The following is a 27262-nucleotide window of genomic DNA, read 5'->3' as shown; positions in this document are numbered from 1 at the left end:
GTTTTCTATTTGAGTGTATTTTAAAATGTAATTTATTCCTGTTATTTCAAAGCTGAATTTTTAGCATCATTACTACAGTCACATGAAATCATTCTAATTTTTGAATTTGCTACTCCAAAAAATTATTCTTATTTTGTTGAAAAGAGCAGTAGAATTTTTTTCTTCAGTTTTTTTTTTTTTTGATATTTCAGATAAATGTTGTTCTTCTGAACTAGAAATATTTTGTAACATTATAAGTGTCTTTATCATCACTTATCAATTGTCTAAATCAATTAAATAAAGCTAAATAAAAGTATTCATTTATAAAATATAATATTTTTTTAAATGCTGATCTTTGGAACTTTAATTCATCAACAAATCTTGAAATAAAATGGTTTTTAAAAGCAAATCAGTACATTAGAATATTTCTGAAGGATCGTGTGACACTGAAGACTGGAGAGATTATGCTGAAAATTCAGCTTTGATCACAGAAATAAATTACATTTTAACATATTTACGTAGAAAACAGTTATTTTAAATAGTAAAAATATTTAGAAATGTTACTGTTTTTGCTGTACTTTGAATCAAATAAATGCAAGCTTGGTGAGCAAGAGATACAAAATGTAAAAAATAAATAAATATATATACAATATATTTCTGATATTTATTTCTTATCTATGGCTTTTCTTGGCTTTTTAAAAAGTGCTACATTGAGAATTGAGACTTCACAGTCTATTATTAAGTGTTATTGTTAACTAAAACTGGTTTTAATATGAAGAAATAAGATACAAATATTAGATGAAACTTAATTTTAAATAATATAATTATTAATTATCATCATGTAAATGGTTGTAATAATTAAAAAAACGAATTAAAATGACAAAAGCACTTAATAACAAAACTGAAATGATTGAAAACTGAAAATGATCTGATCTGAGATCTGAGATCAGCAAGCTGTTTTTTAGAGATCTGTTCCCTGGTGATGAGTTTTAGGGACTAGTTTGTCATGGTAACGGAATCTGGGAATTGTCTTGGAATGTTCTGTGCTCTTGACCCCTGACCTTAGAGGTCAGAGCAGAAGCAATATGATGTTTATATGAGTGAGTGTGTGTGTGTGTTTGCCTATGGAAAGAGGTCAACGTTAAGTGCTGTGTGTGTGTGTGTGTGTGTGTGTGTGTGTGTGTGTGTGTGTGTGTGTGTGTGTGTGTGTGTGTGTGTGTGTGTGTGTGTGTGTGTGTGTGTGTGTGTGTGTGTGTGTGTGTGTGTGTGTGTGTGTGTGTGTGTGTGTGTGTGTGTGTGTTTGAGGCACCATATGTAAGTTTTTTTTCTCATTCTATCTCTTTTCCTCACTCCCTCCTCTGAGTCTCTGTGGATTGCTTGCATTCCTGAATGTCACAGACGGAATAGAATGGGGGATGCTCTTCCCGATCTCTCAGGGAAACATGTTGGACCATGTTTGCTGTGTGAGTGTGTGTAATGGGATGATCTGGAATGTTGTCTGTGATCCGGGCGAGTCCCTGCAGGTGCTGTAATCCCTCTAAGCAACATCCGGAAGTTCAGCCAGGATTTGACTTGTCCAGCATTGTGTTGTATTGTCTGATGGAGCTTTTCTCTTTATAGCTACAAATGTAAACTCGCTGTCCTAGTATTTGACACAAAATAGAACACATTTCCTCCGTTCTCTTTTTCCTGCTTTTCATATTTTTCTCTAAATGTTCCATCTTTCCTCTTCTCTTTTCTTCTGTCTCGTCCGATTGCAGAGTTCCGACCTGGTTGGCTTGACCAATGCCGGCAAAGCTCTAGATGGTGGGGGTGTCTCTAACGGGTCCTTGACCAGCTCTCTGGTCTCTCTGGCCGTCTGTCTTCCTTCTGAATCTTCTCTTTCTGACTCGCTTCTTACCTCCGCGGTAAACACACTTTCAAAAAAGCACACGTTCAGTCAGTAATTGTCAAAATATGTACTTTTTGTGTTGAATTGAATTTTAAATTAAGCAAATCATAATCATTACATTTCTAGTATTAAAAATAAAAATGAATGCCTGTTTTTTTTTTTCCACCAAAGACGCCTCGAAATGGAGTTGCAGTTATCTGAAAAGCACAGCTATCTTAGAAATACATGCAAAATTCCTTTAACTTTATCTCTAATTTTCCTGAAAATACAATACTGTCTGATTATGTGCATGTCCTTCTGAATATGAATTGTGCAAAATAATGTAAAAGAGCGCCATCTAGTGCTCAATGGACACTGCATGTAATTTCGTATATTTTCAGTTTTCGAAGTAGTCTGAGTTTTTTGAGTGAAAAAGGAGAGGTGTGCTATTACTTTTACACAATTTGGACAATAAAAGACGGTCCTGGGCAGTGTTACTTACTATTGTATTTTATTTATTTTTTTTGTTAATATTTGAATTCGATTTTATTTTTTTATTTTATTCATTTTAATTTTAGTTAAATTTGTAGTAATTATGCTTTTTTTTCCTTTTAAATATGTCTTTATAGTTTAATTGTTTTGTATCGATGTTTTAGATTATTTATGTTTAGTTATTTTAGATTTTTTTAATTTTAGTTAATTTATTTATGCATTTATTTATCTGTAAATACGGACATTTCTAAATATTGTATGCCGTATTAGCCTGTTTAATATTTAAATATGTCTTTTAGTTATTTTTTTAGTTTGAGTTTTTAGTTTTGGATTATTTATTTGTAGTTATTTTAGTACTTATTTTATTTCAGCTGGTTAACAAAGGCACCATTTCACATTTCTGATTATTGTAAGTTTGTATATATTTGTTAATTTTTTTTTATTAATAGTAATGAATTTTTTAACAATAATAACCCTAGTACTCGATAGTAACTATAGACCAGAATATCATAAGCAACCACTGCAAACATCTGTTTCAGCATCTTTGCATGGTATCATTTCCTTAGAAAATCTAAATTGTTGTTTATTTTTTTGGTCTTTCTAATGGTATTTTGCACAGAATGCAGCACATGATTCACATTTGTACTGTATGTCACACGAAACTTTCACAACATGTGTTTGTTGGTGAGTATTGGCTGCCTTTCTGACGGATCTGTGCCGTTTGTCCCTGTTGTTTTTACTCTAGAGTGAAAGTGTTGATGAAGGCGGTGAGGGAGAGTATGTGAACCTGTACTCCTCCACACAGGCTAATGGAGAAAACACACACCGCACTGTAAGTATGCTTGTCATTGTGTTAAGCTGTGTTTGTGTGTTTGGAGTCCTATTTAACATTTGTTTGAATTCTTCAGGACCCCTCATCATGTGATGACGTGCTTCAAGACCACACCCCTCACATACCCACATCCAATAGCAAGGAAGCATTGTCTAAGGACAGGTATGAACTCTTCTTTGTGCATGTGTGTTTTTGCTGTATTATATACAGGACAGAGATGCGGAAACATTTGTGATATGTTTTCTCTCGCTCACAGGCCGAAGGAACCCAGTCATAGTCAGATAGATGATGTTGATGAACTGTCCCTCATTGATCATAATGATATTATGAACCGCATCACACTCAAAGCAGAGGTAATCATACTATTAAAACTTTATGATGTGTTCATTAAACCTTTATTAAACAGCTTAAACCAAAAGCAATGATGGCCACTGTCATATTAGGATATTAGGAATATTACGATTGATTTAATTGCATTTATTTATTTATGCTTTTATTTATTTAAGCATTTATCTATGCATTTATGCATGAATTTATTAATGCATTTTTGCCTGCACTTACGTTTTTAAGAATTTGTTTATGCATGATTTTATGCATTTGTTTTTAAGCATTTATGCATGAATTTATGCATTTACGTTTTTAAGAATTTGTTTATGCATTTATTTATTTATGCATTTATCTATGGATTTGTGCGTATATTTGTTTATGCATTTATGAATGAATTTATGCATGCATTTATTTATCCATTTTTCCCTGCCTTTATGCAATATTTAAGCATTTATTTATGCATTAATTTATGCATGCATTTATTTATCAATTTTTGCCTGCATTTATGCATCTATCTATTTAAGCAGTTATCTATGGATTTATACATGCATTTATTTATACATGCATTTATTTACGAATTTATCTTTATCTATTTTTGCCTGCGTATATGCATGCAATTATTTATCCATTTTGCCTGCGTTTATGTATTTATTTATTTAAGCATTTATCTATGCATTTATGCATTAATTTATGCATGCATTTATTTATGCATGCATTTATTTATCAATTTTTGCCTGCCTTTATGCATCTACTTAAGCATTTATCTATGGATATATGCATGCATTTATTTATGCATGAATTTATTTATGGATGAATTTTTGTTTATCCATTTTTGCCTGCGTTTATGCATTTATTTAAGCATTTATCTGTGCAGTTATGCTTGAATTTATGCATGCATTTATTTATGCATGAATTTATGCATGCATTTATTTATCCATTTTTGCCTGCATTTATTTATTTAAGCATTTCTTTATGCATTTATGCATATATTTATTTATCCATATATTTAAGCATTTATTAATCATTTTTCACACATTTTTGTTTTTATTTTTTATGCATTTATTTATTTATTTATTTATCCATGCATCTCTAAATATGGACAGTTTTTATTATTTTACACCATGTATAGTGTGCATATATTTAAATATGTTCATATTTTTAATATGTCCCGTTCAGGAAAAGTTATGAAAATTAATAAAATGTAAAAAGTCATAGAAATGTTTAAGAAACTACTTCGAATAGAAGTTGGTCTTATGTGACGGTATTATCTATAAATTTTGAAAACTCCTTATCTAGTAACCACAAACAACTGATAAGTCATGGAGATTCATTGGTTAAAAAGGGTGGGAATCCTGAAAAATTAGCTTTACAGAAGATAAAACTGTACAGGCACAAGACAATCGTATTAGCATAATTATGTATGTGATGTACAGTCAGCCAATCATAATTGCAAAATAAAATCACTGTTAGATTAATTCAGGATGTCATGTTCATTATTCTGCTTATTACACAGCCTGTCGAATAAATTAATAGATAGACATGAAATATTAATCTGAGTTAAGAAATTATGCTATATCATGGGTAAAGAATGAGGAATCAGAGTGAAAATTAAACCAACAGAGCTATGTTGGAAATCTGTTGCATGTGTTATTTGATGTATTGAGTTTTTTGACAAGGTCGGAGCTTTTTGTCTATTGCCTCCAGTGTTTATAGAGTAATTCTGTAGTGGTTGATGTCTAAACACACACACACACACACACACACACACACACACACAGACGTCAGCTGGTGCAGTGCTGCGATGGGCGGCCAGAGCCAAACTGAGCTGGACTTCAGTTGCCTGCAGTAATATCTCTCTCTCTCTCTCTCTGATAGAATGATGATGGTCCTGATGTGAGAGCCGGCTCTGGTGATATACTGCTAGTTCACGCTACAGAAACAGATCGCAAAGGTAATTCCATTGCTATCTTCATATAATTCATCATTATTCTGCATTTAAGTATACATGTGTTGTTTGCTCTTATAATTTGGCTTTAGCGTGTCTGTTAGACTGATGTATTCCTGCAGCGTTTGTAGGTTTGCTGTATATGAGTGCGTATTAATCATATTTGTCTGTTTGTGTTGTAGACTTGGTGTTGTACTGTGAGGCTTTTCTCACCACCTACAGAACCTTCATAACGCCTGAAGACCTCATTAAGAAACTACACTACAGATATCCTTTCTTCTGTATGCTTTATTTTGATCTGTTAGCAACAGTCAGTTTGCATGTGTGTTTGTTTTCTTAACTCCACCGCACATATACTCGGTTTTGTCACAGCCCAGACACTTTCAAGAAGCGTGTCAGTAAAAACACTTTCTTCGTGCTGGTGCGAGTCGTGGATGAACTCTGGTGAGTAAATACCTTTTTTTTTTTATATAGCTACTACTAACTAGATAAATTGAGTTTTCAGGGTTGTTTTTTTTTTTTTTTTTGCATTAAATGCAATTAGGGAATCATTGGTTATTTTTTATTTTTTTAAAATGAATATTTATTTATTTATTCAGAAAGATCACATTAAATTAATCAAAATTGACACTGATGATAATAAGAAATGTTTCTTTTAACTAATTGGTTCATTCAGGCGATTTATTTAAGGTACTAGATAAAAACATAGGATCAAATGATTATTTGATTAATTCATATAATGTTCCTATTTTTTTTTTTGTCTTTTGTTTAAAGCTAAATTATTTAATATTATATAATATAATCCTTTTTTATTTTAATAGCTATATTTTATGTACACTATACACTGTTGAATATATTTGGGTCAAAGACGAAAAAGAGTTTAAGCGTAATAACAACAATAAGTGTAATACTGCTATAAATTGTTGTTTTTACAAAATGTTGTCAGGCATATTTACAACAAAAATCTATTTACGTATTAAAAGACAAATTACTTGCACCCCACATACTAATTAGTTGTAATTCTACATTTTAAAAGTTTGCCACTATCCTAGGTTTTTCCCATTTGCCAGTAAGAATTTTTACTAATTTAAAACACAATACATTTTAATATGCTACCTTAATTTCTTTATATATGTACAAGTCAGAATAAGCATGTTGTTTGAATTTTTATACAAATATTGTGTCACACTGCATGACATTTTATTCTCCAAAAACTCATTCGAAATCTTAAAAGTAGACACTTTACTTCCATTTAATGTGCTTTCTATGGACATAAAATCACTTTTGTGAATTTCTTTTGACATGAACATCTTAACATCTTTGACCCATTTAGCAATTTTTTTAACAAATGTTTTTCGAAAGAAGTCTTTTCTGCTCACCAAGGCTGCATTTGTTTGTTTGAAAATATAGTAAAATAGTAATAATCTTGTGAAACATTTTTAAAATTTAAAATAAGTCAACATACGTTCAAATCTAATTTATTCCTGTGATTCAAAGCAGAATTTTCAGCATCATTACTCCAGTGTCTTCAGTGTCACATGATCCTTCAAAAATCATTCTAATATGCTGAATTGCTGCTTAAGAAACATTTATGATTATTATCATTGTTGAAAACAGTTGTGCTGCTTCAAATATTTGTGGAAACTGTGATATATTTTATTTTTCAGGATGCACAGATGAATATCAAGTTAAAAATAACAGCATTTATTTGTTTTTTATTTATTACAAATGTCTTTACTGTCACTTTTGAACAAATTTTGCTGGATAAAAATAAAAATATTTAAATCTCACTGACCTCAAACTCTTGAACGGTGGTGTATGTGTGATTGATTGACCTCTTCATGCTGTCTGTGTGTCAGTCTGGTGGAGTTGACCGAGGACATCCTGCGGCAGTTAATGGATCTGGTTTTCCGTCTGGTGTGCAATGGAGAACTGAGTCTGGCGCGGGTGCTGCGAAAAAACATCCTCGATAAAGTGGAACAAAAGAGGCTCCTGCGACACATGCACATGCTCAAACCTCTGGCCGCACGGGGCGTCTCCGCCAGGTAAAGATTTCAGGGGTCTTCAAGACTGTTCTCAGCTGTGCAGGCTTGTCTAGATGTTTAATCGGCTCTTTCTCCAAAGGCCCGGCACGCTGCATGATTTCCGCAGTCATGAGATCGCCGATCAGCTGACGTTGCTGGATGCAGAACTGTTTTACAAGATTGAGGTAATAATGCACACAGTTTTACTTGATTTAAAACTGTTTTGAGATTTGGGAGTGTATAAAGGTAAAAAGTAATACCTGTTGTTCTCACTTTCACCTCTTCAGATTCCCGAGGTGCTGCTTTGGGCAAAAGAACAGAATGAAGAGAAAAGTCCAAATCTGACGCAGTTTACGGAGCACTTTAACAACATGAGCTACTGGTACATATTTACCGATACCCACCATGCCCTAAAAACAACACATGATTTCTATATGTGACCCTGGACCACAAAACCAGTCTTAAGTCGCTGGGGTATATTTGTAGCAATGGCCAAAAATACATTGTATGGGTCAAAATTATTGATTTTTCTTTTATGCCAAAAATCAATAGGAAATTAAGTAAAGATCATGTTCCATGAAGATTTTTTGTAAAATTCCTACTACAAATACATCAAAATGTTATTTTTGATTAGTAATATGCATTGTTAAGAACTTAATTTGGACAACTTTAAAGGTGATTTTCTCAGTATTTTGATTTTTTTGCACCCTCAGATTCCAGATTTGCAAATAGATGTATCTCGGCCAAATATTGTCCTATCCTAACAAACCATATAATCAATAGAAAGCTTATTTATTGGGCTTCCATATGATGTATACATCTCAGTTTTGTAAAATTTAACCTTATGACTGGTTTTGCGGTCACATATGTAGAATAGAATATATTTTGGTCTCAATTTAAACTGAGCTTTTGATTTTAAGGGGCTGCCGTGAGACCTTTTACTTTCTTTGTGTATATGGTGATAGTTTTTTATCAAACTGTTGCCATATTTACTACATCCTCGTGCCCTACATATTCCTCACCCATGTGTGTACTGAAATGTAATTCCTCCTGTCCTCTAGGGTGCGCTCTATCATCATCCAGCAGGAGAAAGCTCAGGACAGAGAGAAACTTCTGCTCAAATTTATTAAAATCATGAAGGTAACTAGAATAACACACATATGCAAACGTATGAAAACATATGTGTCTTTGTGTCTGTGGATTGATTCTGAATGCATTTTCTGAGCGATGTAATGTTTTTGTTCTTGTCTGTAGCACTTGCGGAAACTGAATAACTTCAACTCTTATTTGGCGATTCTCTCGGCGCTGGACTCTGCACCAATCAGACGACTGGAATGGCAGAAACAGACGTCTGAGGTCAGCCACACAAGTCTGACTTGACTTCCCTCTCACTGTCAAAACTAACATAACTGAAGAAAACCATTCAGTACTAGCTGATCATATGAAAAGTAGATGTTTTTAAATCTTTGTCTCTGTTTTTTCCAGGGTTTGGAGGAGTACTGCACTTTGATTGACAGTTCGTCGTCTTTCAGAGCATACAGAGCGGCCCTAGCAGAAGTGGAGCCTCCATGTATACCATACCTGTGAGTTTGTGTGTAAAACAAAACCACTGTACTAAAATACAAACAGGAGTCGGAAAACAAACCGAGAATAAATTAAAAAAAATAAGCAAATAAAGCATTTTAGTTCAGAGAAGCACAAAATTCTATCTTTGACAAAATTTGTGAGGTTCATGACCTTCATACAAATATGTGCACCAGTGTTATTTTAGTATTATGTACAGCCAAACCAAAAATTATTCAGATACCAGATATCATTTTTGATTTTGATTTAATTTTTTTGTGGGTGCAGGACACTATAGTTCGTTTATGTAAGTGAGGATAGCAAAATAAAGTAAACTGTGACATTATACCCAAAAAATTGTCATACAGTGGACTACCAGTTTTTAACCTTTTTATACCACAGACTGAACAAAATGAAGCATTGCTTAGTAATTGGTCAACAAAGTATTATGATGGTAATGTGAGAAATGTTGAAGGTGACTGAATAAAATTTGGTTAACTGTATATAATATGTGACCCTGGACCACAAAACCAGTCATTAGGTTAAATTTTACAAAACTGAGATGTATACATCACATAAAAGCTCGATATAAATAAATAAGCTTTCTATTGATGTATGGTTTGTTAGGATAGGACAATATTTGGCGGAGATGCATCTATTTGAAAATCTGGAATCTAAGGGTGCAAAAAAATCAAAAATACTGAGAAAATCACCTTTAATGTTCTCCAAATTAAGTTCTTAACAATGCATATTACTAATCAAAAATTACATTTTGATATATTTACAGTAGGAATTTTACAAAAAATCTTCATGGAACATGATCTTTACTTAATTTCCTAATGATTTTTGGCATAAAAGAAAAATCAATAATTTTGACCCATACAATGTATTTTTGGCTATTGCTACAAATATACCCCAGCGACTTAAGACTGGTTTTGTGCTCCAGGGTCACATATTATAGTATTTATTATTATTTTTTTAAACCTTTTAATTAGTTTTATATTTTAACACATTTTAGTACTTTAGTTCTTCTTTTTTAATGTTTTTATGTAGTTTTTATTTATTGTTTTATTTCTTCAATAAACTGCTTTTATGAGCCATTGTTGTTTTAGTAGGGGTGTGACGAGATCTCGTGGCACGAGATCTCGCGAGACTCTGATGTGTCCCGCGAGATCTGACTGGTCTCCCGAGAACGTGATGATATCATGGCAAAACATTTTGCAATGTTTACATTAGGGCTGCATGACTAATAGTTATAAAAATATCACAATCTCTATTCAAACACCCATGCGATCTTATTCATGAATGACTGTGATTCAGCATTGTCAGTTACAACTGTTTCACGCGCTCCACTGACGCTTACCATGTGAACGTTATTGAATACATTCGAATCTGCATTCTTACTGCTGTGGTTTCAGAAAGCAACACAAACAGTCTTTTTAACCACATAATCATCATCATGTCTTTGTTACAGACATTTAAATAACATAAGTACTGGGATAAAAGCTTATAGTTTGGATATACACACTTATTGTCTACAGTAGCGATCAAAAACGAAAGTATAACACGTATGTAGAGTAACGTTTATTCTCTTCACCAGGAGAGGGCGACAACTGCACGTTTAAAAAAATATTTGTCATTGAATTAAACATTCAAGAGATTCCAATAGTGAAAGTCTTTATTAATTGAGACACGGGCTCCTTCATTTTTTTTAGTTTTTTTTTTTTCAGACTTAAGCAATGAACATTATTTCAGAACCAATAGTAAATTATGTCATTTTGTTTAATTTTCTAATCCTTTTTTTCTTCAGAATCGTGATCTCCAGTTTATAAAAGAAAATTGTTTTTCAGTTTACCCAGAATCATGCAGCATTTTTATTACTGCATATAATTCATTAAAATATAAGTTTAATTTCATAAAGTACAAGTTCATATCAAAATGCACCTACATTTATTTATTTATTTTTTTGCATTTTGTGTTTTTTGTTGAATAAAATACTATTGTCCCCTATATATTTCATCATTGAGGATTTATTTAAAAAAGTTAAGTCTCGTCTCGTTCTCGTGAGCCAAAAATCTCGTCTCGTTCTCGTGAGCCCAAAATCTCGTCTCGTCTCGTCTCGTCTCGTGAGATAAGTGTCTCGTCACACCCCTATGTTTTAGTATTATTTATGTATTAATTAATATTTTAAATTAAATTTTTAAATTCATATTTTCAACATTTTAATTTTAATTTTAGATTACATTTTAGTAATTTTGTTTTGTGCCTTTTTCGTTGATTTTTTGTTTTATTGAGCTTTGTTTTTATTTTAGTCATTTTTAGTCATTTTATTTCTTAAACTTGTTTCAGTTAGTGTCTAATTTTATGTTTCAACTTCATTTTATTCCAGCTTGATTTTATTTACCGAAAATGTTTTTTAATAGTTTTAGTTGGCTATAACAAACACAATATATCTGACAGTCATTGAAAATTGTTTAATTATCCATGTTTTAGTTTTGCTGATATGCTTCTTTTTTTCTTCTTTTCCTGACAGGGGTTTGATCCTACAGGACTTGACGTTCGTTCATCTCGGAAACCCAGATTTTATCGACGGTAAAGTGAATTTCTCCAAGCGCTGGCAGCAGTTCAACATTCTGGACAGCATGAGACGCTTCCAGCAAGTGTGAGTAATCTTCTGGCCTCAAACCCCACGTTTGAGAAGCGTGAGATTAGATCACACGTGATTCAAGCTGCGGTCCAAAAGTCTGCCATAGACTTTGCTCAAACTGATTTGTAAAATGAAGCTATGACGCATTAAAGGCTGAAGTCAAATCAAACATCACTCATCTATTTCTGCCACATAAGAAGAAAAAGTTTCATTAATCATTATTATGGCATAAATAATTAGGATATACTGAGTTATTATGATAATAAAATTCTAAATTATGACAAAAAAAAAACAATTATGTCACTTTGTAATTATGGGATGCTGAATAATTGCGGAAAAAAAGTTACAATTGACAACAATGACAGTCCGTCAGTTTACATAAAAATGGATAAACATTGATAGAAAGTCAAAATTAGAGTCATTATGAGAATAAAATGTCAAATTATGACAAAAAATATAATAATGACAATCATATTTATTATGACAAAGTTGAAATTGACAATTATGACAGTCATGATTATGACTTAAAAAGTCATAATTATGAAATACTGAGTCATTATGGGATGAAAAGTTGAAATGTCGACAAAAAACTGTTTTAACAGTGATAATTATGACAAAAAGTTTCAATTGTGCCAAAAGTCAAAATTATGACAAACAATAAGGCCAAATTGAAATTGAGATAAAAAGTCATAATTATGATAGTTTTATTATGACAGTAGTAATTATGGCACAGTTAAGACAAAAATAATGAGATACTAAGTCATTATGATATAAACAGTCAGAATTATGAACAATTATTACTTGTATTGTAATTATAAGATAGAAATTCATACCTATGAATTATCAAAGCTAGAAATATTTTGTTTTTATGTATATTAATATGAATTATTATATGCTTTTAATTGTGCTGTTCATTAATCACACCCAAAATAACATTTTTGTTTATATACAGTATGTGTGTGTGCACTGTTATTTATTATGTATTCATAGACGCACACATACAGTATGTTTTTATGTATTTACATTCATATAATTTATCTTATTTATAAATATATTTAATATATAAACAGCATTTTTCTTAAATATAGACATGCATGAGTATGTATTTATATATGTGACCCTGGACCACAAAACCAGTCTTAAGTCGCTGGGGTATATTTGTAGCAATAGCCAAAAATACATTGCATGGGTCAAAATGATTGATTTTTCTTTTATGTCAAAAATCATTAGGAAATTAAGTAAAGATCATGTTCCATGAAGATTTTTTGTAAAATTCCTACCGTAAACCTATCAAAATGTAATTTTTGATTAGTAATATGCATTGTTAAGAACTTAATTTGGACAACTTTAAAGGTGATTTTCTCAGTATTTTGATTTTTTGCACCCTTAGATTTCAGATTTTCAAATAGATGTATCTCGGCCAAATATTGTCCTATCCTAACAAACCATACATCAATAGAAAGCTTATTTATTGAGCTTTCATATGATGTACATATCTCAGTTTTGTCAAATTTAACCTTATGACTGGTTTTGTGGTCCAGGGTCACATACATAATAAATACACACAGTACACACACATATTATGTACACACAAACTTATTTTGAATGCGACAAATCATGATTATTCGTTGCCCAGCGCTAGTTTTTAATATTAATATTTAAAGTAGTATACATTTCATAGATGAATTGCTTTTTTCACTAGTAGTTCATTTAAAAATCGTTTCTTTGTAGACACTACGAACTGAAACGGAATGAAGACATCGTCTCGTTCTTCAACGACTTCAGCGATCACCTGGCGGAGGAGGCGTTATGGGAGCTCTCGCTCAAGATCAAACCACGAAACATCTCGCGGCGCAGAACGGAGCGTGAGGAAAAGACCTAGAACCGGAATTTTAGAACCTGAGACAATTTAGGGTGAGACCTGAACCTCCTGCAGAACCTTGGGAACCCACGCTAGGCTGTTTCACTCACGCTAGAGTTCTTAATCCGGTTCTGGAACTGAAATGAGCTTCATCCAGACACACAAGCTCCAATTTGCACCAATAAAACTCAGACATTGGCAGTATTTTTCCCTGACTGTTGACTTTAAACACTCAGGAGGGGAACCCTAATTCAGTATAGATACACAGATATGCACTCACGCGCACAGAGGGCTCAAGAGGACCCGAACGCTGTGATATAAAGCTATGTTTGTGTGTGTTTACGTGTGGTTGTACAGAAAGGCACACTCTGAGAGGTCTTGGTTCATTTGATATTAATACACTGTGCCTGATGGAGTGAGTTCATGTTTGTTTGTCCCGCTCTGACGTACCGTTTGACCTTCCAAAGGTCTGATTCAACCTACGATTCGCCCGTTTGGAACTGTGCAACTGGGTCGATTGGGAAACGGGCGGACGTGTGCAATCCTATAAGCGTTTTATAAGGAATATTCGCCGATCTGTTGAAATATGAGTATGTTTTAACAGAAGCGGTGAGTAATGGACTATATGGAATATATTAATTTGAAAATTAAAGAATGAACTGGACGTTTGGACTTGTTTTTCACATCGTCTTACTATATTGTTTTGTGTGTGACCATGTGCACCCCTCATTATAATGGTTTACTCCGTCACAGCGCTGACAGACCCTTGAATCCCATGAAAACTGTCAAGAAAGTGTGCATTTGCATTGTGACATTATTTTCATGACTATTTCTTTTCATGCACATTTCTTTCTCTTCCCAATTCTCAATAGCTTGCAAAATGCATAAATACATTAATATAAAAATTAAATAATTGTTTTCATGACAATTAAGTATATACATGCTTAATTGTTGTGAATATAGTGTCATAATGCAAAAAAAACAAACTTAAAAGCTTTTTTTCTTTATCCAAAAATAATTTATAATTTTTGATTTTTATTGCAAAAAATGACCTTAACATTTGTGTCACAGAGAGGGACGAGGCTCAGTGTCGCCTGTCGACGAGCAGTTTGACAGCGTGCGTGTGGATGTTTTTGTTTCTTTTGGGATATGTATGATATGTTCTGTATAGATGTACATGTACAGTCGTGATGTATAATCTCCCATCATGTAGAGAGGGCAGTTACGAGGAAATATATTTTCGAACCAAACCAGTCATGCACTAAAATAACTAACATTATGAGGCAAAAAAGACGAGGACTGAATATGCTGTGATCTCTCTGTGTGTGTGTGTGTGTGTGTGTGTGTGTGTGTGTGTGTGTGTGTGCGTGTGTGTGCGTGTGTGTGTGCGTGTGCATGTGCGTGTGTGCGTGCGTGTGCGTGAGAGAATGTTGTTTTTCTACAGAATGTCGTTATTCACATATGGGAGAAGGGGAGCTGAAGCTACTTTCTTCAGTGTGTGTGTGAGTGGCGTCTGTGATGTTTACCGACTTGTGGGATTTTTTTCCTGTTACACCTATAACATCCTGTATATTCAACCACCAATAAAACTGCTCTCTTTGTATTGTGTTTGTGTTTTTCCAACACTACATTTAGCACATTTACACCTACAAAAATGATCAAAGAAAGGACAAAAAAAGACAAACCATGGTTTTCCTACACTAAACAAAGTTTATACATGGTGTTTGTAGTAAAACTGTGATTATACAAAAAACACTGTTTCTACACTTTTACTATAGTATTTGTTTATACTTTCCTTTTTCTTTATTTTTTTTTTTTAACTGTTCTGCCTTAATGGCCTTAATTCTGAAAAAAAGAATCGCAAACCCGCTATTTCCTGATCTGAAACATGATTCGTAATCCGTCATTTCACATCAGGACTCAGTGGAAGGAAATGTTGCATAAACCTGCTCCGAAGTTCTGATCTAAATCAAAAGATTTGTGATACGCAAAGTTCCAATCTAGATCAAATGATTTTCGAACCTGCTTCAAAGTCCTGATCTAAATCAAGTGATTTGCGAGCTCGCGCCGAAGTCCCAATCTAAACCAAATGATTCTCAATTCGAAGTCCCGATCTGAATCAAATGTTTTGTGAAGTTCCGATCTAAATCAAATGATTCACGAATCTGCTTTGAAGTCCTGATCTAAATTGAATTATTAGTGAACTCACTCCAAAGTCCAGATCTAAACCAAATGATTGGATATTTGAAATTCCGATCTGAATCAAATGATTCGCAAGGTTCCGATTTAAAACATGATTCGCAAACCTGCTTCGATGTCCTGATCTAAATCAAATGATTTGTAAATCTGCTCTTAAGTCCTGATCTAAATCAAATGGTTCGGTATACGCGATTTGAATTCCCAATCTGAATCAAATAATTTGCAAAGTTCTGATCTAAATCAAATCATTTGCGAAGCTGCTTCAAAGTCCTGATCTGAATCAAATGATTCGCGAAATCGCTCCGAAATCCCGATGTAAACCAAATGATTCTCGATTTGAAGTCCCAATCTAAACCAAATGATTCTCAATTCGAAGTCCCGATCTGAATCAAATGTTTTGTGAAGTTCCGCTCTAAATCAAATGCTTCACGAACCTGCTTTGAAGTCCTGATCTAAATTATTTGTGAACTCACTCCAAAGTCCTGATCTAAACCAAATGATTGGATATTTGAAATTCCGATCTGAATCAAATGATTCGCAAAGTTCAGATTTAAAACATGATTCGCAAACCCGCTTCGATGTCCTGATCTAAATCAAATGATTTGTAAATCTGCTCTTAAATCCTGATCTAAATCAAATGGTTCGGTATACGCAATTTGAATTCCCAATCTGAATCAAATAATTTGCAAAGTTCTGATCTAAATCGAATCATTTGCGAAGCTGCTTCAAAGTCCTGATCTAAATCAAATGATTCGCAAAATCGCTCCGAAATCCCGATCTAAACCAAATGATTCTCGATTTGAAGTCCCAATCTAAACCAAATGATTCTCAATTCGAAGTCCCGATCTAAATCAAATGTTTTGTGAAGTTCCGCTCTAAATCAAATGCTTCGCGAACCTGCTTTGAAGTCCTGATCTAAATTAAATTATTTGTGAACTCACTCCAAAGTCCTGATCTAAACCAAATGATTGGATATTTGAAATTCCGATCTGAATCAAATGATTCGCAAAGTTCCGATTTAAAACATGATTCGCAAACCCGCTTCGATGTCCTGATCTAAATCAAATGATTTGTAAATCTGCTCTTAAATCCTGATCTAAATCAAATGGTTCGGTATACGCAATTTGAATTCCCAATCTCAATCAAATAATTTGCAAAGTTCTGATCTAAATCGAATCATTTGCGAAGCTGCTTCAAAGTCCTGATCTAAATCAAATGATTCGCAAAATCGCTCCGAAATCCCGATCTAAACCAAATGATTCTCGATTTGAAGTCCCAATCTGAATCAAATGATTCTCAATTCGAAGTCCCGATCTAAATCAAATGTTTTGTGAAGTTCCGCACTAAATCAAATGCTTCGCGAACCTGCTTTGAAGTCCTGATCTAAATTAAATTATTAGTGAACTCACTCCAAAGTCCAGATCTTAACCAAATGATTGGATATTTGAAATTCCGATCTGAATCAAATGATTCGCAAAGTTCCGATTTAAAACATGATTCGCAAACCCGCTTCGATGTCCTGATCTAAATCAAATGATTTGTAAATCTGCTCTTAAGTCCTGATCTAAATCAAATGGTTCGGTATACGCGATTTGAATTCCCAATCTGAATCAAATAATTTGCAAAGTTCTGATCTAAATCAAATCATTTGCGAAGCTGCTTCAAAGTCCTGATCTGAATCAAATGACTCACGAAATTGCTCCGAAATCCCGATCTAAACCAAATGATTCTCGATTTGAAGTCCCAATCTGAATCAAATGTTTTGCAAAGTTCTAATCTTAATCAAATGATTCGTGAACCCGCTTCAAAGTCCTGATCTAAATCAAATTATTCGCAATTTGAATTCCCAATCTGAATCAAATAATGTGCAAAGTTCTGATCTAAATCAAATAATTTTGAACCTGCTTCAAAGTCCTGATCTCAATCAAATGATTTGCAAACTCGTAAACTGTCAGTACTACTGGCTTAGATCACTACTTTAATGACATTAACTGAAATAAGTGTAAAAAAAGTATGTTTTTTGGAATTGCTGAATTTTGCGTGTAAAGATGTGCTTGTTGAAAAAAAGTTAAGCACTTATTACATAGATATCTTTCAATAATTCAAGTTCTTTTTTTAAGTGCCTCTACAGGAATATCGCTATTTCTAAGGCTTTTCCAGGCATTAAATTTCAAAAAGTCAAATTCAAGTGTTTTCAAGCACCTTCGATCACAGGAATAAATTGTTTCCGTTTAAACTACAATTTAAATTACATTCGCTAAATGATATACAAATAAACATTATTCTGATTATCCAGATTAGCTTGTTCTCTTTAATATTAAAAAAAAAGGTTTGTACAAGTAAAATGCAAAATCTGCTTACATATGAATAACTTTTAAAATATTCACATTTTGAAACAAATTACAGAGTGAGGCAGACAACATAAATTATACAGAACATTCAAAATAAACACATTTCAGTGATTAATATTTTAAATACTAAACTATCACTTTAATTCACTAGAAGTATTTTACTTCATCCATTTCATGTCTTATCCTGACCAAACAGGAGCTTATACTAGACAAGGCAGCACTGAAACTTTATTTCAGGTGTTTAAAATGCCATTTTACTTGACAAGAGTAACAAAACAAGTTGACTTTTATATTCTACAGGTACAATTGACAATCTAATGATTTAGAGTGGTGGAATTACAACCTTATGAGACGGATCAGGCAGTGAAATACAGACTACACTCGTAAAAATAAAGCTGCTTTAATAGATATTAAGATAATGAATTAATAAATAAAGATAATTCATTCACAGCGATTCCATAGAAGAACCATTTCAGCTCCTCAAAGAACCATTCGGTCAAAGGTTCTTTAAAGAACCATCTCTTTCTTACCTTTTTATAATCTGAAGAACCTTCTTTTGCCACAAAGAACCTTTTGTGAAATAGAAAGGTTCTTTAGATGTTAAAGGTTCTTTATGAAACCATTTAGACAAAATGGCAATTTTTAAGAGTGTAGGCTGTTATTATAAACACATAAATAGAGATTAATGTGATCAGAATGTGAATTGTGTCATGTAGGACATTCACTTTTTATATATAAAGAACGGTTTCCTCTTTGAGAAAGATGTGACTACAGGTTAAAGGTCACACTATGGACGTGACTCAGCAGTAGAGGGCATTCTTAAAGGGATAGTCACCCAAAAATAAAAATTTTCTGAAAATGTCCTTACCCTCAGGACATCCAAGATGTAGACGATTTTCTTCATCAGATTTGGAGAAATGTATCATTTCATCACTTATAATACAATACAATAATCCACACCACTCCAGTCTATCAGTTAATGCCTTGAGAAGCCAAAAGCTGCTTGTTTGTACTAAATTTAATCAGCTGTTTGGACTCTCATTCTGACGGCACCCATTCACTGCAGAGGATCCGTGGGTTCTAATGAAGAAACAAACTCGTCTACATCTTGGATGGCCTCAGGGTGAGTACATTTTCAGCTAATTTTCATTTTTGTGTTCGCTACTCCTTTAAATTCTGTGTAAAGTGAGCCTGACAGAGAGTTTTTCTGGAAGCATGCAGAAAATTTCAAGCTTTCAGGTTTTGTGATCGTATTAATCTCTTCTTCTGTGTGTGTTAATGTGGTCGTGTGCTGGGCTCCAGTAGGGGGCGTTTCGGCGGGACGTTTCCGGCTACACTAGATTTCTCTCCGTGTTCGACCACGCCCCTCTTTAGACTCCGCCCATGGCCGTGTCCATTGACAGAACCCCTCTGCCATTTGCAGATGTCACCGTTGAGGATGTCCTGAATATGCTGCACAATCAGGTTTATTGCCACTAAATAAAGGACATAAGAGAAGCAAGAGGGTTAAAAAAAAACAAGGTTTATTTTTGAATATTTATGACATTTTAATTATATTTACCCATGTTATCAACTCCACGAGGTATTATGACATCTGCATATTTCTTGGTCTGAGAAGTTGGAGAGAGATTTCAGATGTCATGAATGCATCATATGCAACTATACCCCAACTATGAAATGTCATTTCAGCTTTTGTTTTGTGTGTTTTCTCACCGGAAGGCAGAACTCCTCAAAAGCTGGTTTAACAAACGTGGTGTACTGCGTGAGAATCTGCTCCAGATCTCGACCTCTTCTCATGTCGCGCAGAACTAAACACATGAGATACACGATGTTAAGGTAATTATTCAAATATTTTATGTTTCCATAAATTCAAATACATTTTTTTTTAAGTTTGGCTTTTATGACATTTTTATATTTTGCAACGATGTATATTTTAAATAAATGCTTAAACTTTTCAAATTTCTATTTATCAATGAATCCTAAAAAATGTATCAGAATTTTTACAAAAAAGAAAGGAATTATGCTGAAGATTCAGATGATCACAGGAATACAATACATTTTAAAATATATTACAATAGAAAACAGTTATTTTAAATTTTAATAATATTTCACAATATTACTATATAATATTTCACTGTGTTTTTGACCAAATTAAAGCAGCCTTGGTAAGTAAAGACTAGATAAGAAAATCTAGTGCACATAATAATTATTAGTCATTTATTTATAAGTTCCTTTTATTAAGTTTTAAAATTTAAATTAATTTTAATTCATAAAATAAACTATTTTATGACTATAATAAGAAAATATCTGGATATTAGAATTTTAAATTGGATATAAAACTGCATATACAAAAATGAAATGTGTATTTGAAATAATACAAAACTGGAAAAAGCATAACCTGAACCTACAACAATTTTCTGTCATTTGAAATGTTAAAAAGTTATGTAGTTTTGCATTATTTATTTATTTATTATTGATAAAAAAAAATTTATTGCTATGAATTGCTATGATTTTTAAATGAATTATATTATTTGTGACCCTGGACCACAAAACCATGAGGTCATGAGGGTGATTTTTTTTTTTTTTTTTTAATATTTCAAATAATAGGGAATATCTGGCCAAGATACAACTATTTGAAAATCTGGAATCTAAGGTTGCAAAAAAAAAAAAAAAAAAAATCAAAATACTGAGAAAATCATCATTTAATTTTGTCCAAATGAATTTCTAAGCAATACATATTACAAATCAAAAATTAAGTTTTAATATAATTATGGAATGAAATCTACAAACTATCTTCATGGAACATGATTTTGGGCATAAAAGTGAAAATGAATCATTTTGAACCATACAATGCATTTTTGGCTATTGCTACAAATATACCCGTGCTACTTAAGGGTCACATTTTGTATATAAAAATACTGTCTCTACTACACACAAATGGCTTGGTGCTTTAATATTTACCTCTGCGAGACAGGCGTACGTCTGAGTCCGTGTCGACAAACAGTTTCATGTGAAACATGTCTCTGACTTCCTGTGTGTAAAACACCAGAATCCCCTCAAACAGCACCACATCAGCAGGATACACACATATCTTCTCTGGCAGCCTACACAAGCACAATTGACAGTCTGTTATCAGAGAACCACATGCTATCAATGTACACCGTCACGTGAAGACAGCGTGTCAGTGCTTGTCTTGTAACCTGGAATGGGTGACGAAATCATATGTAGGAACCTCCACCACCTTCCCGTCAATGATGTCCTTCAGCGTCTGACACATGAACTCTGTATCAAATGCATCTGAGAGAGAGAAAACACAATAGTGTATTGAAAAAGGCCATTTAATGACCTAGTTTTGAATCTGAGTTAACAATGACCGCATTTTTATTTATGAATTGATTCATTTCCAGCTGTTTTTACCTGGATGGTCAAAGTTGTACTGGCCTTTCAAAGCTTTGGCTTTCTGTTCTGGTGTGAGAACCCGATAGAAACTGTCCTGGCTGACGATAGTGACCTTCCTTTGGTGATGATCCACCTTATTCTGACCCAAAAGCTCCATGATTTTTGCACACACTGTGGACTGACAAGATAAAAACAGCTATTACTGATCTGGACTGACAATAAAGTGTTTATTTTAGTGCTGTCAAACGATTAATCGTGATTATTCGAATATATAAAAACATTTGTTTACATAATATGCTATGTGTATATATAAATACACATGCATGCATATATACAAATGTTGTTTATATGTTAAAAGTATTTATAATATAAATTATGAATATAAATATATGCATAAAAATGCACAAATATTTTCATAATACAACTGTATATGTGTGTATTTAGGGCTGTCAAACGATTAATCATAAGTAATTGCATGCAAAAAAGTTTGTTTACATCAAATATGTCTGTACTGTCTATATTAATTGTCTATATAAACACATACATACATGTGATTTAAAGATGTTTATAAGTATTTTGTATATAAATACAAAATTTTTCTTACATATATACATACATCTGTGCGTATTTATTTATACATTATAAACATACACCATACAACACATTATTAGGTAAACAAACTTTTATTTTGCATGCGATTAATTGTTTGAGCTATAATAAATATACAAAGTATGCACACATATATTATGTAAACAAACTAAAATTTTCAATTTGCATGCGATTAAGCACTAATTTGTGATTGCATCCGCATAAATATCATTACAGATACTGTTACAGGTAGACACGTTAGATTTTAAGGGCCTGTCGCTATTACTTTAGTTAGTGTGAATTGTTTACGTTGTTTTTTCTTTCCTAGAATGACATTCTTTCTTCTTTAGCATTTTATACATTTTGATTTAACGTGCATGCATTCCACTTAAATGCAAACATGCACTACTGTATCTGTATCTATTTCAGACTTAAGAGACAACAGTAGTGTTGCATGCATTAAAACGTCTATAACAGCAATACGCATCGGTTTCCATCATGCATGTAGTGTTTCGTACCTTTCCACTGGCCGTTCCTCCGCTCACCCCGATTAGGAAAGGACGGTGCCGCGGCCGCTCGGTTTCACACAACAGTCCGGCTGAATTCATCCTGGTACAGTAACAAAAACTGTTTTTTCTTCAAGTATGGAGTCTGGGTGAATGCATAAACTCGTTCTGGAGATGATCGGTCATCAGTTGGAGGCTGTCTAGGCGGTGTGTGATCGATTACCGCCTGGTTTCACTATCAGCCACGGCCAATGAAGTCTCCAGTGTTACTCCACTAGTTAGTAAATGTTTAGGGGACGTTTCTGTTCCTGCAGGGAGCGCTCCGTGGCTCGGAAAGACGAGTCCCCATTGAGGCTTATTAAAATCTAAAGACGTTTTTTGTCTTGCTTTAGACATTTGTAGATTATAAAGTGTCATCTTTTTAAGTTACCAATGCTTAAGATTGATTATTGACATATAAGTGGAAACCACCTCAGCAGAATGTTGTTTTTAAACAACCGTGTAAGTAAGTCCAAACTATCGTGATTGGTCCGATTAGTGCAGCGGTGAGAAAAGTAACAGGAGTCATGTGACCAACCTGTCTATGCAAGCGGTCTAGATAATAATTTACAATTTTATAATGACTCTGAGAAGCTTTAATATATGTTGGACTAAGAAAAGATTGTTGAAAATTGAAGTAGGGAATTTGTTTTTATCGTAACCAATAAGAGCAAACCGCGAATCCCCTCCCATCGTCTGCTTCGTGTTTCTGTTGACTGCCATTCTACCTGTTTTTTTCTATTTATATGCTGTCGCTTGTGAACGTGACTGCGTCACAGCACGCTACGCAAACTCTAGAAACTTGACAACAAATCCTGCGTCCAAATGTGCATATTATCCACCCTATCTGACCTAAATAATATTACAATCACAGAATTTCGGATGGATAGTATGCACATTGGGATGCAGGCAAAGTCAACACTTTGAAGAGTTTTGAGGACTTTTTTTTTTTTAAAGAGACCATTTTCATATTAGGTTTCATTTTGCAAAATAATATTTTTATTATTACTTTTAAAAAAAAAAAATCTAGTAATAGCTTTAATACAATTTTAATATAATATACTATTACATTGCTTGTTTTTATTCCTTTCTAAGTTATTTTTTTAAATGAACAAATATTTTTTAAAAGAATTTTTTTTTTATATATATATATATATATTAAAATATATATAAAAATAAATATACAGTAGTCAACATTTGAAGTGGATCAAAGCCTTTCATCAAAGCTGTTCTAAAAACCAAAACAATATCCGTTCTTGTCTTAGGACAACTTTGATGAACTTTCATCATTTGATCCACTTCAAATGTTGACTACTATATTATACGTAAGTAACTTGTAAATAAAAGCAAACAGGTGTTGCAAAAACTCTATTGATTTAATTGTGTTCATGTTTACTAGTTGAAGGTCGCTGATAAAGTGATGCCTTGAAAATATCAAAGGACATTCAAGGGAAAATGTTGCAGTGACCACAAGGTGGAGCCGAACACTTAAAAACAACTTTAAAGTGCTGAGGGGTTGTTTTTTAATACTTTAATTAAGAGAATATAAAAATATAGCAATGATAAATGTCCACTTATGCAACTGACAAATGTTAATCATGTTTTGTCTGAACCATCAGTCGGATGTGGTGGTTTTTGTTCATTTGGATTATTTTTTGACACCTCCTTTACTGATTCCTCAGCAACAATTTCCAGGGCCTCGTCCCCTTGAACTCTTCGGACTGATTCTCCTTTAGCAGCCAAGATTTCCTCTATGTTTCTATGGCAAGACAGAACACACAGTCAGCTTTACAATAAAGTTTTTGTCATAATGCTTTGGGTTTTCAATCCACAGTACAGTACTATAGTTAGTAATAATACTGTAATGCAATAGAAACTAAACATTTTTAAAATGATATTTAACATAATTAATAATAATTAACATAACATTAACATAACATAATTAATAATAATTTTAAATAATATTAAGTTTAATCATTTTAAATGAGGGTTTTCTAACTGGGGGCTGATATGGGGTCAGTGTCAATGTTTAGAGAAAAGAAATATAGAAATAAAAATATAAAAATTAAGATTAAACTAAATATATAAATGTAACCCCTTAACTGTCACTCCCATTTTTGAACAGAGAGGTGCAAATGAAGAATTCAAACGTAATTTTTTATAATTCATGAACAAAAACATTTTGTAATATAATTTTTTCAAAGGATTAATTTTGAGATTTTAAGTTTTCAACTGATGAAGTAAACTTGGGTGTTCCACAGAGGGGACGGTGACAGTAAAGGAGTTAAAAAATGGATTAAAATAAATAGTAATTTATTTATTGTAAATAATTAAAATATTTTAATCTATATTTAAATAAATACAAACACATAAACCATACATCTGGCAGTACAGTACTATTGTAAGTGAAAAAAAAATGATATAAATAAAATGTATAATTATTTTTCACAAGATAAATCAGGTTTATAATATTATAATAAATGTATTATAATATAATAGTCTTTAATTTGTAAGAATGGGATCATCTTACATCATGTGTGACCCGGGACCACAAAACTAGTCTTAAGTAGCACAAGTTGCATGGGTCAAAATGATAGATTGTTCTTTTATGCCAAAAATAATTAGGATATTAAGTAAGGATCATGTTCTGTGAAAATATTTAGTAAATTTCCTACCTTAAATATATATATATAAAAAAACCTTCATTTTCAATTAGTAATATGCATATTGCTAATAACTTCATTTGGACAACTTTAAAGGCAATTTTCTCAATATTTAGATTTTTTTGCACCCTAAGATTGCAGATTTTCAAATAGTTGTACCTCAGCCAAATATTGTCCTATCCTAACAAACCCCACATCAATGGAAAGCTAAGATGATGATGTACTTTATTTCCCAAAATTATATCTCGAAAACTAAAACCCCCTGCTTTAGAGAAAATATTTACATACAGCATGGAACAGCTTTTGCAGTTTATTCTTTTTGGTTTTTACAAATTGAAATAACATGCACTGATGAATTGTTCTTAAATTATATGAAACAACATATATTCTATGAATATATTTGGTAAATTTCCTACCTTAAATTGATCAAAACTTAATTTTTTATTTGTATATGCATTGCTAATAACTTCATTTGGACAACTCTATAGGCCATTTTCTCAATATTTAGAATTTCTTTTTAGGGAAAATATTTAAATACAGCATGGAACAGCTTTTGCATTTTATTCTTTTTGGTTTTTACAAACTGAAATACCATGCACTGATGAATGGTTCTTCAATGAGAACATATACACACACCTTTTCCCCTCCAAATCAGAGAACCACTTCAGATTATCAGCGATCACGTGGTGGTTTTTACATCCAGGACAAGTTACAATGACAACACCCTTGTGATAGGCTATCTTGGATATTTTCTTCATAGAGCGAGTGGAGCACACCTAGACACAAAATATACAAACAAATCATTAGCTAAGTACACAAAGGGTCCCCTAAATGAGATGTCAAACACTGAAAGCAGTATAATCTTACTTTGCAGGTGTAAACCAGATGATAGTGTGTTGACTGCAGCTGTCCAATGGATTCAGTCCTGCATGCAGAAGTTGTGAAGCTCCTGCAGAAACTCCATCTGCTTCTGTTTGGCGATTCAGCAGATCCCAGTAACGATTTAGTGAAATATAAAGAGGTGTTTGGAGTTCTTTTCTGTGTCTCCTCATGCTTGCCTCTAGCTGTACATGTTTTGGGTAACGTTACCGACAGACTTCCCGCACCTCGTGATTTGGGTATTCTCGGTCTGAATAAAAAGTAACACAATCGAGAGGTCATTATCGAAACGTAACCGTTTTTTAAAACACACACGCAATATCTCTACTAACGCTGAAATGTCATGTTTGTCGTATCCGAGATTAATCAGTCGTCGCTTGCTGATGACGACGGAGACGCATCAAAGCCACGCCCCTCGTGTTTATCCGCCAGTGACATGTGGATAACATCAATGTGAGATGAAAGATGCAAAAGTATGGTTTTCCCGTATTAATCGCATGATGATTTGTAGGATTTGGTTTTTTATTGGAAATAAATTACTTAAGAGATCAAAAGAGAGAGAGAGAATGTTATTAAGGAATATTATCATCAAAATTAAAAATGTAATAGGCCTACATGATGAAAATCGGAAAATCTCGTGTCTTTAGAGGAAGATCACAGGGTTTTGTCTTTAGTTATTTAAATTTATATTATTTTGAATTGTTGTAGTAGGAAAAAATAATATTTGTTTCTTTAAAATCATCCCAGAGAACAAAAAAAAAAAAAAAAAGAATCATACACATAAACTTAATCATCTACTGATTATCTCATATGATTATCTAATTTCTCATCATATACATGTAATACAATGTCTGACAATGTCATAATTATTATATGATTAGGTTGTTGTGGGTGTTACCGTGACTGTAACATTCTTTAAAAACATTTATTTATTTGTATTTTTTTTCAATGTTTGTATATATATATATATATATATATATATATATATATATACACACACACACACATAAACAAAACAACATTATATATATATATATATATATATATATATATATATATATATATATCATTATTAGAATATTTATTTTATGAAACAAT

The 27262-nt window shown here is 32.7% G+C and overlaps 4 protein-coding genes across 10 annotated transcripts in view; 1 reads left to right on the top strand and 3 right to left on the bottom strand.

Moving 5' to 3' along the window:
* The window catches only part of rapgef1b (Rap guanine nucleotide exchange factor (GEF) 1b), a 61715-nt gene extending 46572 nt beyond the window's left edge, over positions 1-15143 (top strand). For 5 of the 7 annotated variants that reach the window (XM_073824373.1, XM_073824372.1, XM_073824375.1 and 2 more), the window contains 15 exons: positions 1740-1886; positions 3087-3173; positions 3250-3335; positions 3430-3526; positions 5376-5451; positions 5628-5716; positions 5801-5889; positions 7305-7490; positions 7570-7654; positions 7757-7851; positions 8531-8609; positions 8724-8825; positions 8955-9052; positions 11566-11694; positions 13411-15143. In XM_073824373.1, coding sequence (XP_073680474.1) covers positions 1740-1886; positions 3087-3173; positions 3250-3335; positions 3430-3526; positions 5376-5451; positions 5628-5716; positions 5801-5889; positions 7305-7490; positions 7570-7654; positions 7757-7851; positions 8531-8609; positions 8724-8825; positions 8955-9052; positions 11566-11694; positions 13411-13561 — 1596 coding nt within the window. In that variant the 3' untranslated portion in view covers positions 13562-15143. The remainder of the gene's footprint in view (positions 1-1739; positions 1887-3086; positions 3174-3249; positions 3336-3429; positions 3527-5375; positions 5452-5627; positions 5717-5800; positions 5890-7304; positions 7491-7569; positions 7655-7756; positions 7852-8530; positions 8610-8723; positions 8826-8954; positions 9053-11565; positions 11695-13410) is intronic. The other 2 variants (XM_073824376.1, XM_073824377.1) reach the window with 1 other exon arrangement.
* A 2875-nt stretch (positions 15144-18018) lies between these two features.
* Positions 18019-22847, bottom strand: uck1 (uridine-cytidine kinase 1). Its single transcript, XM_073824622.1, has 7 exons — positions 22596-22847; positions 21508-21667; positions 21291-21387; positions 21052-21194; positions 19804-19898; positions 19652-19700; positions 18019-19565 (listed from the first exon to the last, which is right to left on the bottom strand). The coding sequence occupies exons 1-7, from the start codon at positions 22683-22685 to the stop codon at positions 19366-19368; spliced, it is 834 nt and encodes a 277-aa protein (XP_073680723.1). The 5' UTR covers positions 22686-22847; the 3' UTR covers positions 18019-19365.
* A 1281-nt stretch (positions 22848-24128) lies between these two features.
* dnlz (DNL-type zinc finger) lies at positions 24129-26538 on the bottom strand. Its single transcript, XM_073825227.1, has 3 exons — positions 26153-26538; positions 25922-26061; positions 24129-24381 (listed from the first exon to the last, which is right to left on the bottom strand). The coding sequence occupies exons 1-3, from the start codon at positions 26444-26446 to the stop codon at positions 24219-24221; spliced, it is 597 nt and encodes a 198-aa protein (XP_073681328.1). The 5' UTR covers positions 26447-26538; the 3' UTR covers positions 24129-24218.
* A 237-nt stretch (positions 26539-26775) lies between these two features.
* The window catches only part of lrrc8aa (leucine rich repeat containing 8 VRAC subunit Aa), a 19212-nt gene continuing 18725 nt past the window's right edge, over positions 26776-27262 (bottom strand). Inside the window, exon 3 of the mRNA XM_073824057.1 lies at positions 26776-26805. Coding sequence (XP_073680158.1) covers positions 26776-26805 — 30 coding nt within the window. The remainder of the gene's footprint in view (positions 26806-27262) is intronic.

The sequence above is a fragment of the Garra rufa genome, chromosome 19 (genome assembly GCF_049309525.1).
Source record: "Garra rufa chromosome 19, GarRuf1.0, whole genome shotgun sequence".
Lineage (NCBI taxonomy): Eukaryota > Metazoa > Chordata > Actinopteri > Cypriniformes > Cyprinidae > Garra > Garra rufa.
This window is presented reverse-complemented; position numbering and strand designations above follow the sequence as displayed.

What these genes read in the sequence shown, in the direction of transcription:
- uck1 (XM_073824622.1), bottom strand. Translation starts at nt 22,685, where the DNA reads ATGAATTCAGCCGGACTGTTGTGTGAAACCGAGCGGCCGCGGCACCGT. An exon ending in CGTACGCCTGTCTCGCAGAG is followed by an intron (nt 19,899 to 21,051) that starts GTAAATATTAAA and finishes TCATGTGTTTAG; the next exon opens with TTCTGCGCGACATGAGAAGA. An exon ending in TCGTGGAGTTGATAACATGG is followed by an intron (nt 19,566 to 19,651) that starts GTAAATATAATT and finishes TCCTTTATTTAG; the next exon opens with TGGCAATAAACCTGATTGTG.
- dnlz (XM_073825227.1), bottom strand. Translation starts at nt 26,446, where the DNA reads ATGACCTCTCGATTGTGTTACTTTTTATTCAGACCGAGAATACCCAAA. An exon ending in ATCTGGTTTACACCTGCAAA is followed by an intron (nt 26,062 to 26,152) that starts GTAAGATTATAC and finishes TTTTGTGTCTAG; the next exon opens with GTGTGCTCCACTCGCTCTAT. An exon ending in TCTGATTTGGAGGGGAAAAG is followed by an intron (nt 24,382 to 25,921) that starts GTGTGTGTATAT and finishes GTCTTGCCATAG; the next exon opens with AAACATAGAGGAAATCTTGG.